Source organism: Kryptolebias marmoratus, linkage group LG17, assembly GCF_001649575.2.
Source record: "Kryptolebias marmoratus isolate JLee-2015 linkage group LG17, ASM164957v2, whole genome shotgun sequence".
Lineage (NCBI taxonomy): Eukaryota > Metazoa > Chordata > Actinopteri > Cyprinodontiformes > Rivulidae > Kryptolebias > Kryptolebias marmoratus.
In genome coordinates this window covers 10,768,532-10,784,438 of record NC_051446.1, presented here as the reverse complement: position 1 = coordinate 10,784,438, position 15,907 = coordinate 10,768,532, and the positions used below count along the sequence as shown (strand labels likewise).

Here is a 15,907-nt window from a genome sequence, read left to right as displayed (position 1 = left end):
CCATAAAGGCCACAAGAGGAGCGATTTATCATTTCAGTCCCCACTTCCATCCAGTTTTGTTCCATCTGTGCTCACATCTACAGGTCTGTGCCGACTTTAAGGACACTAAAACTGTAACACTGCAACCTGCAGCTGCAGTTTACTTCCCTTGGTTTTCAGCTCATCGATGTTGTCCAATGTCACACTACAAAATAAATGATCCTTATATGCTCTAATTTCAATGGACAAGGTGTAATTTCATAATTTAAATCTCCCAAATGTTTTGCGTCAACTGCTGTCCTCGATCAGTTTTGGGCCCTACTTTGCTAATTTTCTTCATTTTTATGTTTTACAGCATTAAAAAACAGCCTTTCCGAAAAAGTCGCAGCATTTTGGTGCATTGTAGAGCATGAAAAATTACATTAGTTTTTTTTTTTTAACTTTTATTTAACAAGGGAAATCCGATTGAGATCACAGATCTCTTTTTCAAGGGAGGCCTGGGCCTGAAGGCAGCCTTACATGCATGTTTTTAGACTAGTTATCCGAACTAAACCATTCAATCAGTAGTAGTGACCTATCTGACTCAGTTTTCTCTTACTATTCATTTAGACCTTCGTTCTACCCATCTGGGAGTTTAGGTTTAGGCCTATTTTTAAGCATGACACAACTATTGCTGATTTTTATGGGAACATCCTCTTTTATCTGGAATCACACATCGTAGTAAACTAACAGAGAAAACTTTTATCTGTTAACTTTTGTTTGACATAATTTTGTTCTAAAAAAATCAAAATAGTTTCACATGTTTGTATGATGTCACCAAATCCAACACTTTTAACCACACCGTAGGTTTCAGGTCTATAGAGGAGCAGCTTCATTCAGAGAATCACGTGATCTATGTTTATCCCTCAGATTGGGCGGCCAAGTTTTATCATCCAAAACACCAAACAGAACATTTATTCAGAGAGGTGGACTTCTGTGACTTGTGCTGACCTGGCCACATCTGGGGCGGTGGACGGCCTGACGTTTTTCATCACTGCCTGGATCCAGTTCCTGCGTATGCCGGCTGTCATGGCTGACAGAGTGTAAACTCCTTCCTGCGTCTACGCGCACCAGCACAGAACCAGAAGAAAAATAAAATGCTTACAAAATGGGTTGAAACTAGGGTCGGGCATCGAGTCTCGAGAATCGATTGGAACGGGGACTAACGTGCCGATTTTCTCTCGGAATGGGTCAAATTTTTTAAAATTTCGATTCCTAGTTTCGATACTTGGAAGAAGAAGCCGCAGAACAACAACATAGAATGTGCAGGAAGTGTGTATGCAGCCATGGACAGAACTGTGGCGCGCCGGCGTGTCCTAGCAACGTGACCGATTTAAATAGCGCTACAAGGAAACATGCGCCCTCCCTGTGACTCTGTTTCAATTTGTGTCAAAAGTACAGACTTCAAACTTTACACCAGTGTTTAAATCCTGTCGATAGGCCAAGGAAAACTAGAGCTTTTTTTTGAAAATGAGGCCTAAAGTCATAAGTCTAGCGTCAAGAAATCTACAGGAAGAAGATGAAAGAGGCGCAAAAGTCCAGAAAAAATAAAAAATAAACGAGCTTGGGAGTGAGTGATGGGATTTGTGATATTTAGTGAGTTTGGATTTTATAGTTAGGGTGTAGTGTGACGTGTTTAGTTTAGTCAATTTTCGAACGTGGAGCTCCAGCTTCTGGTCGCCATAGCGTCCAAGGGAAAGACGCTGGTGTAACAAATCGAAGAACGGTTCCAGCATATATTGCCTCTTAGAAGAATCAGAATAGAGTATCGTTATGAACCAGAATCGAAACGGGGAAATGTAATTGAAATCCTTCAAATTCAAACAGTGCCCAACCCTAGTTAAAACCAATGTGTGTTGCTGAATTTAGTGTTGAGTGAAAGGAAAACTGCACTGAAGCCAGACAGTTTTAATACTGACATGAGGCTTGTGTAGGCAGAAGCTCTGAAGTAGTCACTATAAGACTCGTCTCTAGTCTAGGGAGGAAGACAAAACACTTTATGAGCCAGCCTCTTACGTGAATTTGAAAACCGTAGTTGCGCTGAGCCTGGTACTCGGTCACATTGTAACAGGTGGACAGGTCAATTTCGCCGTCCAAGTCAGAGGCCTAGGGGGGAGGGAGAAAAACGTGACGAACAGAGCAACATCACACAGATGGATTGAGAAACTAAAAAAGGAAAGAAGCGACGGTGCGAACCAAAAGCGCTCACCTCCTCGGCAATTGAATCCTTGTAGTATCTCAGGCTGTGATCCGTCAACACGAACCAGTACTTCTTCCACTGCAAAAAAACAACAACAAAAACACAGGGACAAACGTGGTCACACGAAGTCCAGACAGAGTCGTGTAAAGAAACAAGTTGGAAAAACTGAAGCAGCAGCCAGAACTCCGTGGCTGTCGATAAAAGCTGCTCTACGTGAACGTTACAGGAGTTTGCCTCTCTGTAGGTCACATAATGATCCACTCTGAAGCCGTCGCTCTCCACCCTTGTCTTTTAACTCTATTGAAGATGAAACTTTAAAGTGAGACCACAGCTTTGTAAAGGCCAAAGAATGCTACAGTTCAGAAGCTCTTTGAACTGGAATCGACTATTTACCCAGTGACTTCAGGACACCATCACGCTTCTCCAGTGATTTTCACAGGTTTTAGATTTCTTGTTTTATAAGAATGGATCTCTTTTCGTACCTGGCCTTGCTCGTCCAGCTTCACCATCCAGCCTTTCTTGAAGTTCAGCAAATCCGGCTGAAACGAAAAGACAACGCAGAGAAATCGTTGAACGAAGTGGTTTTAATTCCCATATTCAAACCACTTCACTGTTCTTTAGAATGATCTTAAGGTGTCACGTCAGAACTACAGACCCTGATCTGACAATAAAAACTATTTAAGCAGATTACTTCTTCGTACAACTGGTTTATAAATGTCACAAAAATACACACTCATTCCATCAGCTAAAAAGTAGAGCCTGGACGGGATTCGTTTTTTCTGCTTCAACAAGTGAAGCAACAACTCTAGTGAGCGCCATGTTTAAAAACTCTGTGGAATATTTAGTCTGCTTAATTTAAGACAGAACAATAAAAATACAGATTTCAAGATATTTATGAAGTCAAATTAGCGTTGGAATAACACGAGCTTAACGACTCACCAATGGAGCTTATCGACCAATCACGTTACAAGTGCTCATAAACACTGAGTCGAGTTTAAAGCAGTATTTGGAGATTAGATTGGCAATACTCGGGCATTGGTTTGCAGGAACAACAAGACAAACACTGTGAACACTCTTTTTGTGCCACAGAAACTCAGAGAACACCAGAGGGAGGATCAAACGTATCCCAGCAGAGATGTTCTGCGGTGAAAAAACAAACCAGTTCCTTGTTGCTTTTTATGGATTCTTGTCAGAACCAGCTCTAGCAACAACCCTGGTGAAGCACTTAATATTGCTGTAGTGTGAGAACACCACACACAGATATCCATGTAAACAGTGACTACAGAAAGTGGAGATATTCTCTCTCATCCATGCACACAAAGCAAAGAAGGAGTGCAGTAATCAGATGCGGATAAAATCTACACAAATAACCTGGAGAGGGCGGCACTGCCCCCTGCAGTGTGGAGATTTTCCCTCACATCCTCACACCAAGGCCAAAAGATTATCAGAAATAAGCCACCAACTCATTAAGGCCTGGTTTGCACGGTTTACTAAACACAGTAGCAGCTCACGGTGCTGCTGTAGCTGTCGTCAGCGTCTGAGCAAAAACAACCAGAGGCTTGCAGTTTGTCGATAGCCACAGGCTTTTACCTCAACCTTTAATTCTCTTAACTAAATCTGGCCTCTCAGCCCAAACAACAACCCAGCAGCTTCTTTCCCTTCTCTCGAGGCCCTGGCACTGCTGCTGACCCTGGATCCTGCAGCCAAACAGAACAGGAGGCGCATTGTCTGAGAGACAGACAATCACGAACACGCTGACCTTCCAATATCCCAGCACACAGGCCCTCATCGGAACAAATCCAAACCTGTTCACTTATTAGGCACTTGTGCTCAGCATCGGCTCCTCGTGCCTTAAAGGCTTTCGGGAGGCAGCGCGGTACAGCTTCGTAAATCTTCCACATGGCAAAAGAGATTTCGTAGTTCAAGAATGATTTTGGTGCCAAATAACGAACCTTGCCATAATAAGTTAATTTACGTAAAAAGTACAACGAGAGTTTTATAACGGCGCAGCGGGACACGGCTTTTAGACAACATGAATTCGTAATGCAGCAGCAGGATGGTGCCTTTTAGCCAAACACCTTTAATAAATGGCTGCTCTCAACCTGTGCAGTGTCAAACACAGAAGCAGACGGGCAGCTGAAGACAGATAAACATAGACAACGAGAATTTAAGAGACAGAAAACTGACAGGAAACTATTGCAGGCCCTTTTAGTGACCAACAAGAAAAACATTACCATATTTTCCGCACTATAAGACACACTGTCAATAAATGGTCCATTATCAAACTTTTGTCATATATAAGGCGCACCGGACTATAAGGCGCATCAGTGCCTCCGAATTATTCTAACTTGGCACGGACCGTGCACGCTGCGCTCCGTTCAAAATGTTCGATTTCGCTGCTCTAGCGGAGCTGGTTCACCTCTATCAGCATTTATGTGACCCCTCTATGAGAGATCACAAAGATAATCAAAACATGCACGGATGTAAGCGTCAAGTATAAACGCCTACACCGCCGAGCCTTAATGCTGCGAGCGGTGCAGCTTTGTAGTTTACCAAAGTCGTACTAAAACATTACTTCTTACATATATAAGGCGCTCCGGATTATAAGGTGCACTGTTGTTTTTTGAGAAAACTGAAGGCTTTTAACTGTGCCTTATAGTCCGGAAAATACCGTACTAGAACATGGCTCAACCCAACCCCTCCTACAGTGGAAAGGTGGTTGGATATCGCTTTAGAAATATTCAAGATAGAAAAATTATCCCATACCCTGAATATCAAAAGAGATCAATTTTACAGAATTTGGAGCAGGTGGATAAAGTACGTAGCTCCAGCTGGAGTCGGATTTCTATAACTTCTCTGTCATGACTTCTCCTCCCGACTGGTGAAAGCTGTAATGTTGTTTTTCTTTTTCTCCCCCCCCTCCCCCTTCCTTGTAAGCTCCCCTGGTTATGATGTGTGTAGTTCTTATCTTTTCTATTCGGAGTTATCGAGATGCTGTGATACGTCTTAGGAATATTCGTGGGCCAAGTGAAAACTAAGAAAGAATGTCCCATCAGATCGTGCGGGGGTACCGCAGTAAATCAGTGATTTTGTAGAGTTCGAAAATGACCGCAACTGATAAAGATCAGAACTAAAGACGCAAACTGGACTCTTCTCTCTGAATTTCTTGTTCAGGATATTGTTTGGACTGTTTTGTTTAGCTCTTATAGCTTTACTATGAACTTGAACTTTATTCTTAAATCTTACTGCGGTGAAATAAAAAGTAGGAAAACAGCTTTATAATGCATCTGAGAATGTTGTAGCTGAGATTTTTTAGTGCCCTGTCGTCACTCGGCATTTGAGCAGTTGTTAAAAACTACAGCTTCATATCAGAGACCACGTATTAACAACAACAACAACAATAATAATCCCTCCAGAAAGTTCCTGGTCTGCCCTGGAATCTCCTCCTATGCCTGGAGGAGGCGTAGGAGGAGCGGAGCACTCACCGTCATGACGGACTCGGTGGTCCTTCGGTCCAAAGACTTGGCTCTCCTCAGAGGGGGCAGGCTGGAGGAAAAGTCCAGACCCTCGTCGTTGTCTTGCCTCTGCTCCTGAACAAACGGACATAGCTGGTGAACTCACTCTGCGCCAAACTCTCATGACACGAACTATGCGTGTTGCGATATCGCTGTAATAATCTGTTTAATCTAATTTTTTAGGATGAATTGAATTTAATGAAGTCCAAATAAAAAGCACACTGATGCCAGGGTTACTCTAGCTGCACGTTTGTGCCGAACTTCTGTAAAGCTGATTTGTTCTTCAGCTTCATAGAAAAGTGCAGACTCCCCTCCCAAAGCCTTGTGAAGAGTACATTTTTGTTTTGATGGGGTAAATGTGTGTAAACAAAGCACTGACAGCTGTTACAGGCTATTTGAAACCCGTGTGATTTGTATTTCTTGTATAATAAATCAAAGTTTTTGAGTTTCTTATGATAAAAACAAAAAAAAACAAAAACAACCAACAACTTGCCTGTTGTCAACAGTTATTCTTCCACCGTGCTTCGCTGAAATTATGTAACCGTCGTCTGTTTGTTAACAAGAACTCACAAACTACCAACCTAAACTGGGTGAGACTTGAGCACGAGCAAAAGAAAAAAAAACCAACATAAAATGCAGAACTTCTGTTAAACATGACTACGATGCAGGATGAGCACCTGTACTGATAGTATGTGATATTTTAATTCAACTACACCGCACCTTTTCACTAGCCAATTATCTTTTTCTTTGTCTTAATTTCTAGTTTTCTGCTTTGTGCACCTCAGTGGGGGTTTCTTGACAAAGTTGCCTTGAAGTCGTTTTGTTTATTTGTGACAGACACAGTGACGATGACGGGAAACTCGAAGCAAAAAGAGTAGCGACATGCAGTAAAGCGTCTGCTGTAGGAGACTTTCTGTGCATCAGGTGCACCGTACCCCAGGTGAGCTGCTGCCTAAAGAGACAGTCCAGTCATTAGGAAGTGGGGTTGTGTGGAAAAGTTATGAAGACTTATTATCTTACCTGTCATAAACGGCTCTTTCAATGGTTTCAGTTTAGACAGATCTAGTCAGCTCAGAACAAAGTGTATTGCTGCCGTCTGAAAACGGCTCCAGTCGCAAAGCTTTCACTGTGGTTCATGCAATCCATTTTCTAAAACTTTACACGTGTAAAGAGAATTCAGTGGTTATTTACGAGTGAAAAAAGCTAGCTTGAGCAGTTTTTGGTAAAGCTTGAGGCAGAAGTTTCATAGTTCTGTCGAAATAACGTCAAATTGATGGCAATGTAGAGGTTTGACTCATAGTGTTTGCATGGATCACAACGAAACTTTAAAAACGGCAAAATCCACGTTGGAAATGGTTTCATCTGGACAAGCTGTCAATACGACCCAAGTGAACCCATTTCCAACGTGGATATTGGCATCCTAAAAGAACTCCGGTCTCTAAAACGTCATAGTGATCCATTCGAACACTGTTATTAAACCCATCCGTTGTGATCAGTTTCTGAATAAATAGTTTTTTTTCCATAGATACATTTCAAAATTCCTGTCAGACATGACCCCAAGGCTGCACCGGAATTGATAAGGCTCACTGCTGCTGCCACTATTTTCTTGTGCAAATAACAAAAAAAAAACCCTCCAAGTAAATCAGTGGTGTGAAGGTGTGTGAAATAGTGTTTGCATGATCTGCTCTAAGACTTTGGATTGCAGCTGTTTTTAAAATGGCAGCAGTCTACTTTGGACTCAGCTGCATTCAAACTAGCCAGTATAAAAAAAAAGGTATTAACTGGTTATGTTATCTCCAAAGAATCTCATTTCAAAATAATCAGAGTAGTGCTGGGCGATATGGAAAAAATCCTATATCACGATATGGATAATTTTATATCACGATAACGATATATATCACGATATACCCCAATTACGTACGTTGTCAGTTATTCTCTGAAAAATATGAAAAAATTTACTTACTTTTTTCAAGCTTTATTTCGAAGTGACATTTAACTGAACTTTCACAAATGAGATCTGCTGCATTTTAGTGCAGCAATATATATGTACCTGTTACAACGTAACAGTATCAAATGACAACAGACTCCATTATCTTCGGCCGGCTATAGTTTTACTTTTCGCAACTTTCCCCGGCTCTTTTACAACTTGTTTGACCTTGCACGTTTTGGATTGTTAAATATTCTTTTTCATGGTTCTTCTTTAAGTGATAGAAGAGGTTTGTTGTGATGGCGTCAGATGAGAAAACAGTGTAATAGCAGAGTTAGCATATTAGCTTTTGTTGCTCCGTGTCGGACTTCTTGAACCAAATCACAGACGTCCCCCCTCGTTTTGGTAAAAGTCTTTCTTCTTGGGCTGCCTGCTAGCTGTCTCTACTTGTTGCGACCCCTGGTTTGATACTTCACGCGTCTCCATCTTTCAGCACTTATGGTGAAAACACCGGGCCGCGCAGAAAGCCGCTGCCGTAAAGCAGCGTCATGTCGCAAAACAGAGGTTCTTCACAAAATAGTTATTTTTTCTTCTTATTTATCACTTACAAAAACTGAATGTATGCAAAGTGACAACACTAATACATTCGTCGTAGCCTACGTTATGAAATATTTACATGAATCATTGATACAATTATGATAGAAACGATAGAGATGATAGAAGAAAATATATCACGATAGACACTTTTCTATCGTCCCCATGATATGTATCGTTATATCGCCCAGCACTAAATCAGAGTATTCCTTTGAGTGGTGTATTTTAAACTGGTCCAGAGCAGGGGTGGGCAACCCTGGTCCTCGAGGGCCACTATCCTGCATGTTTTCCTTGTTTCCCTGCTCCAACACACCTGATTCAGTGGTTAAATTACCTCTTCATGTTCTGCAGAAGCCTGTTATTCACCCATGGATTCCAATCAGGTGTGTTGGAGCAGAGAAACAAGTAAAACATGCAGGATAGTGGCCCTCAAGGACCAGGATCGCCCTGTGTCAGACACACAGTCGTTATCCATGACCGCCCTGATAGTCGTGTAGCAAACGGAACAAAACAGCGGCCTCAGGTGAAAAATCAAAGATGATGGTGCGAAAAAAAGCAAATCCCTGGTACCACCTGCGAGTTCAAAGTTTGTGTGCAGTGCGAAGCTGACAAATAGTCTTTATCTGAATGGGTTTCTGTCATTTCATTTGCGACTCACTGATGGAGTCCTTGGGTCAGGGCAATCTGTGTCTGGCAGTGACCGCTTTACTGTTTGTGACAATATAGTGAATTCAGGGTGGGAAAGGAAAGTGTTATCACCAGGGGAATCCCACCAAAGAATGGAAACTGGGGGAAAAAAAAAAGGAAAGAAAGAAAATACAGCACTCACAGCTGACCTCTGACCTACAATCACAACAAAGGCAGACCAGAGAGGAGGAGAGGATGGAAAGAAGAGGGCAAAGAGAAAGGAAAAGGGATGAGAAGTTCGGGACACAGGAGGGTCGGGAATTTGCTCCGAGTATTTATTCCCTTTACAGACCAATTTAAAAATCACAGCTCACCAACGTCACAGTTTCTATTTTAACACTTCAGCGGTGGATTCCATGCAGCAGCATTACCTCTCTGCAGCGCCGCCTCTGCTCACTGCGACCCTGTCGGCCTCCACTACTCCGAGTCTCCTCCACCTCCATTTTCTCTGGATTCTCCAGCTCCAAGGCCTCCAACTTCTCAATGACACCGGAGCGACTGGAAACACACAAAGAAAAAAAAGAATAGGGGGGGAAGGATTTTATTGCATCACAAACACAAACAGTTGGCAAATTTATTTGAGCAAATATCTAAACAATGTGAAACCGTTTTAGAGTGGTGGGAACAATAAATCTTTCACAATAATCTGACAAATGCTTGGCTTTGCTCGGAGAAGCTGATCAGATCAGATCCCCTGCACAGCTCTGAGATCAGCTTTTTTTAAAAAATTATTTTACTGTTACTACAGAGTGGAACGACTGTGTCTGTAAATCCAAAAAAGTTAAAAAATAAAATAAATCAACCGGACTTGTATTCTGTAGCTGAAGACGTTTCGCCTCCCATCTGGACAGTGCGTTTCTGTTTCGAAAACTGAGTTTTTAACCGTTTCACCTAAACTGGTGAGGGGTTTCATTTGCGAATCAAAAGCTGAAAATGTACAATTTCCAAGTAAAAGAAAAAACAAACAAACCCCAAAGTCAGAAATCTCACTCAGAATGTGACCCTTTGTATCCGTTCTTTTTTTTTTATCCAAAACACAAAAGTGATCGTCTCAGAACACCACATTAGGGCCAAGTTTTGTTTTTTTGTTTGTTTATTAAAAAGGGCTTTCTAATATGACAAGAAATTTTTAAATAACACTGGTTGTAGAAGTCAAACTAGCGACTTGCCTTCAACTCCATCCGAACAAAAACGCAACAAAAACTGAGCTGAAGTTCTTCGAGAAAACACAGCTTAACTCCAGTTTTCAGAGGAAACAGAATCCCTAAATCTTTGCTCGTCGTTAACAAGCAAGCTCCTGAATTTATTTGGCCATTTTAACAGTTTTCAGCCCGTACACAAAAATCAGACGTTTGTCAAATGTAAATAATGAGCTGGAATTGCAGATGACTTCAATAAATAAGTCTGCTCTTGCTGACAGACAGCTGACTGATGAGAGAAAAGAAGTGATTTCGATCAACCAACTATACTGTATGGGTAAAGTCTGGCTCGCTAGGAACCTCAGCTTCTGTAGTTTAAAGAGAAGAGCAGTTCGTACATTTTAAATCTATAAAGTAGCCATACTGCACTGTACCATGCCATCTAATGAGAACAGTTTGATTTGTAAGACTTGGAAGTGCCGAGCAACACTAAGAAAAAAAAAAAAACCAAAAAACCGAAACCCAGGCAACACAGTTCTTAGTCCACCAGGCGAGTTTGGAGAAAAGGACAGAGGAAGTCCCTGGTTCCCCCATTCTAACGAACACAGGGCTAGAAGTCGACCCGTACGAGTTCTTCTACAGCTGACGTTGGCCTTTAGAAATCAGTGCAATCATTGGCTGATATACAACGCAGATTTTTTTTTTTTTTTTTTCATTTTTGGCCAATATGCATCTTTCACTTACCAAAATGCAACGATATTTGCTTAACTTCAGTAAACAGATGCTTCGTACACTTCAAAATAATATTTAGATGAGCTCTTGATGAAAAATACTATTATGTGGGCTACAGTAAGCTGCTGCTGCTGCATCTTCATTTTTCAAGAAAACAGTCTTATTTTCTTTAAGCGCTCGATAACAGGTCATTAATACTGGTTGAACAATTAACCCATCCCTACATATTACCAATAAGGCTGTATGGTTTTAGCTGTAGAAATGGACTTTTATTAAGGGTACTTGGTTTTTAATGGTGATTTGATACATTTTCTCTACTGCTCACTTCAGGCTGATTTTGGGTTAACTTCATATGACACACTTTATCTTTTACTTCATTTATGTTTCAGGTATGCTGTAAAAATAAATCACATTATCATCTGGCTTTATGGTCTTATTTATAGTCTTGTTCTGACTGCGTGGTCTTCTAACAATCAGATGTTTTTTTACACGACTTCAATACAGAAAAATAATCAATTGTTTAAAATGTAAACACAACAGTTTATACCAAGAGATGTTATTAGCCTCGACTTCACTGTTGGAAATAACGAGCTTGCATATCCCTTCTCATTATAAGATGATCTTACTTTAACACTGATTTTGTTGAAAAAAAAAAAAAAAACACTACTCTCAAGTGAACAATAAGCTCTGGACAATGAAGCCAAGAACAGCCTACACACACGAGCTCCCATCTGCAATCATCCTAAATGTGTGACACAGTACACCAGCCGTTCGGACATGCTCCCACACAGGCCTTTTGTTCAGAGGCAGGAATCTGGATTTCAGAGAGGAAGAGGTCGAGAGGCAGTGGGAAATACTGTGTTACTCTGGCTGAAAACTTGGCCTTATTTGGGGACGCTTCTGTTAAAGCTGCTGTCCTTAAAAGGGAACAAAGGGGAGGGAAATGAGCTTTCTTTTCTTCTTTTTTGAAACGTCTAAAAGCCCTGTAACACACGGGCAGACAGGAACATTTGGATTCCATTTTAATTAATGCTCCTAATGATGTTTTCAGCCTTTCAGATTTATTTATACAATTTCATATCAACCTCTGAGACCATGTGTCTGTAGGGAGTTCAGTTTCAAGCAATCAATTCTCTATAAAGTTGGTGATGTTGCTCTATTACCGATTTGGTTTTTATGTATAATTTTCCAGTGATAAACATGATGCTGATCTAGTCAGCTTTTCTATGGTGTTTTCAATGCCAAGTTAGCATCTACACTAATAGTTGTCAGCAGCTTGAGATTAATAGGGTCGTTACGCACTAAAGTATATAAATGTGTTTACTTTTATGTAAAATAAGTCAGTTATTTAGGTATTATGATAATCAAAATGCATGAATAATCAAATTGAAGTTTTCTCCATTGTCGCTGAATTGTGAGGTGCCTAAAGTTTCCAACCAATACTGTCCACCAAGCATAGAGAGGTCACGTAGATTAAATAAAACATTGAACCAAAGATTTTTGCCTCAAGCATTTTTTTTTTGGAATTAAGGAAGTTATTTGGTTTTGACCCTAAAATTTATAGAAGTACGTAGACCCCATGGTAACGACAGGTCTGAGGGTTTTTACGTCAGTGTTTTTGCTGCCATTAGTTTCACCTGATGTATTTTTAATTTTAGAAGTATTTTTTAATGTAGTACATTTACTTCTGAAAAGAAAAAAAACAAAAAAAAAGCGTAGAACCAAAGACAATGCAACGCTTTGTCACTTATTTTTCCTGTTTTTGTAGTCTTTATAAAAATCCTACAACCTATTTTTTGCCCCAATTCAAATTGATCAAACCCATATATATATATATATATATATATATATTTTTTTTTTTTTTTTTAAATCCTACAACATTTCACAAATTTGCCTTCTGTTTGTATGTCTTTACTTTGTTTATGTTGAAACTTGCTCAAGCAGAAACAAATTTGACTCCAAGAAACTCACTAATACATAAGAAAAACCTCTAAACTCTCAATATTTACCCGACTGCTTATTGCAGTTATTATAGTGTTTTTTTGTTGACTTTGACCTTATAAGTAAATGACAATAAGCTTAGATCATCTGTTTACCTCCACTGACTCATACACTGGTAATCAAGCATTTTTACTAAGAAAAAATAAAGGGGTATGAGTGAAATGATACGATTTGTTAACATGTTTGATGATACAGAACAACCAAAATGTTGAATGTCAACAAATGTTTCCACTGTGACGCTAAATGAGACTCCAGGATTTTCTTTTATCATGTTAGAGAAATGTGGAACTGGTGATTGTTGTGGCAGCTTTGTAGCTGTGTAAGAAGGTAAAATGTTAAAAACTCAACTTTCAGTGCCCAGGGTTGCTTCTGTTTACAGAATGATGGGATTGTAGGGATGAAGATGGGAGCAGCTTAGACCCTCACCGGCCCAAGTGGACCACTGAGGTCATAAATTTATTGATGTGGCACTCAACCCATTTTCCTCTCTTCCTTTTCTGCTCAAGCCAGTCAATGATGGAGGGATCCAAACGGCACAGGAAACGGGCTCTCATAGGGAAAAAGAGGACCCCCCCCCCTTCCTGCCGCGTCAACTGGGTTTGTTTAAATTGTTGCAATCTCCAGTTTCTACAGAACCTTTGACCTCTTTGGAGATGGCCAAGAAGCAGATTACTGACCAGAAATGATAAAAAAAAAGACAAGTAGGCTGTTTATAAAATCTGTGCTTACACCGATATCCTTGAATCCTTGAATCAGAAGGAATAAAAATGACAGGGGAGGGGTGACTGTTATGCAACTTTCCTAGAAACACACTCGAGACGAGGCCCAGAGTGCAACAAATCCCACTTTGTCTTAATTTCATCCCACAGCTTTCCTCATTGCTCACATTAGGAGCACAACAGTCGGTTGCGAGAGCACATCAAAAGCTTAGCGCGTCACTGCACTGCGTGTGTATTTGTGTGCAGACGTGTCTTTAAAAGGATAAGTTAGAGGCTTACGTATTTTCAGCCTGGCGTCAGAAGAGAGCAGATTCCAAGAAAGCAGCCCACTAACCTGGTCCATCAGGTTAAATCAGAGGTTGATTATAGCGAGGATGGTGAGGTCTTATCACTCAAACTGCCTACCTGTATTGGTTTTCTGTCATAAGTAGGGATGCCCTGAACTATATGATTAAAGCTTTTTCGGTTATCTGAGAAACTGAGAACATTTCCACTCGTTGATTCTTTGATTTGATGCCTCAATTAATCTACGAGGCAGGGCACTGCTCAGCAGCATCTCTGGTGAATATTAGCTTACCACAACAGCACAACGTCAACAACTTTGTAGCAATGTGTCCGATCGAATTGGAATCCTCCCCATACTGACTGATCCACAAGGAATTCTGCAGAGGATGCAGCGTTCCAAATACTCCTGCGCAAACTGGAGTAAAAATGTAGCCAAACGTCAATCAGGAGCTATATAAACGAGCACAGCAGATGGAACGATCCCGGTGTGCCCTCACTTTGATAGGAAATGAAGCCCTGCTACTTTGACGACACATTCTTTAAAAATTAAAAGCACATACAATCTCACAAGTTGTTGGACTTTAAAACTCTGCTACATTATCAGCTTTTCTGACTTGCATAAACAGATTTTTTTTTTGTGTCCAAAAACAGTGTTAAATAAACCCACATGTTATTAGAAAAACTTGCGTCCATTTTCATTGCAGAATAATGCAAAGGTTTTCCTCACTCTACTTTCACCTTCCATTACCATCATCTAACCTAGTGGTTCCCAAAGATTTTCTTCTGGGCCCCCTTATGGATTACAATAAAAACACTTTGGAAACCAGTGATCTAACCCAAGTGTAGGAATAAAGGCTGTTATCAAATTTGAGAAAAACAAACTAAACAAAACAAAAAACAGGAGGCCTTTGGTAAGCTTATGTTATCCAGAACACTGAAAATGAAATACAGAAACAGGAACACAAGTTTACAACTTGACATGACTGTGTCTGTTTTTTTTTAATTTGATGGCTTATTAGGAAAAACAGATTATAGATTTTCTTGTATAATAAAGAGTGCACAGTATTGTATGCCAATAAACTTTATTAATCACATGCTTTTGTCTAAACATTAGCAGAAATGCTAACTTAACATTGAGAACACCATAGAAAAGCTATCGCCATTAGCATCATGTTTATCACTGCAAACTTATGCACAAATCAAACATTTAAAGCCATTACTAAAGACAGTTGTGTTATGACAACTTCAGCTGTTACTTCCAGATGTATATTCTTCAGAATTCAGCAAAGAAAAGATGAAAAAAAAAGTGAAAACAGACACAGGAATTAAAGTAAAATAATTAAATAAATACATTTTTTTGACTGAATTTTATTACAAGCTATGCTCGCTGTCCTGTTTTTCTTTTGAATATCATAGTTCCTCTCATCTTTTGTCGGCAAAAGTGACCCAAAAGAGAAACTCAAAGTTATTTTATGTGAGTAGGACTTGAGCCTCTTGTAAGCGCTGTGGGACGGAGGAGGGTCCACTGCAGCACATGTTGCTGGTTGGAAAGAACCATGCTCGTTTTCACGTCAGACTTCAAAAGTCTCCAAAAAACACCAGAAAAAGTCGCTTTTTTTAAAAAAATGCTCACTAGAGAGGCTCTAAATATAGCAAAGTCTCTAATGCCCCTTTCACACGGACCCTAAAGGTCCCGGCTCTACTCTACTCGGCTCGCTTTGCGAGCGTTTACATCTGCATTTTTTTGCACTCGGTCCCTGCTTCTTTGGTCCCTGCTTCGGAGTAGGGCCAGCCGGGCCGGCCCTGCTTCATGGGCGGCGCAAGCTTAGCTCCTGTTCACTCATTGGTCGTCGGTGTGACCAGATGCAAGCATAAAGAGCGAACGGTAGGAATATACACAACAGCGTTAGCTTATCCTGCAACGTTTATGCCGTCTGTCCCCCAGCTGAAGGCGCTGTAAAGCCTGAAATCTCCGGTGGATAACAGCTGTCCTACTCCGCGCAACAATCGCGGCATCCAGAGCATTTCTTCCACTGCGCCTCTCTTCCTGAAGTCTCAGGAGAATCCCCAGAAGTTTAAAAAACAGCAAC

At 40.6% G+C, this 15,907-nt stretch overlaps 1 protein-coding gene across 6 annotated transcripts in view; it reads right to left on the bottom strand.

Moving 5' to 3' along the window:
• The window catches only part of LOC108235887 (myosin phosphatase Rho interacting protein), a 52,374-nt gene that overhangs the window by 18,691 nt on the left and 17,776 nt on the right, over window positions 1–15,907 (bottom strand). For all 6 annotated transcript variants that reach the window (XR_005234285.1, XR_005234286.1, XM_017416186.3 and 3 more), the window contains exons 8-13: window positions 9,313–9,439; window positions 5,704–5,808; window positions 2,701–2,757; window positions 2,228–2,296; window positions 2,035–2,124; window positions 970–1,079 (exon numbers count right to left, since the gene is read on the bottom strand). Coding sequence is in view for 4 of the 6 variants with exons in the window: in XM_017416186.3 (XP_017271675.1) it covers window positions 970–1,079; window positions 2,035–2,124; window positions 2,228–2,296; window positions 2,701–2,757; window positions 5,704–5,808; window positions 9,313–9,439 (558 nt within the window). In the remaining 2 variants the exon portion in view is untranslated. The remainder of the gene's footprint in view (window positions 1–969; window positions 1,080–2,034; window positions 2,125–2,227; window positions 2,297–2,700; window positions 2,758–5,703; window positions 5,809–9,312; window positions 9,440–15,907) is intronic.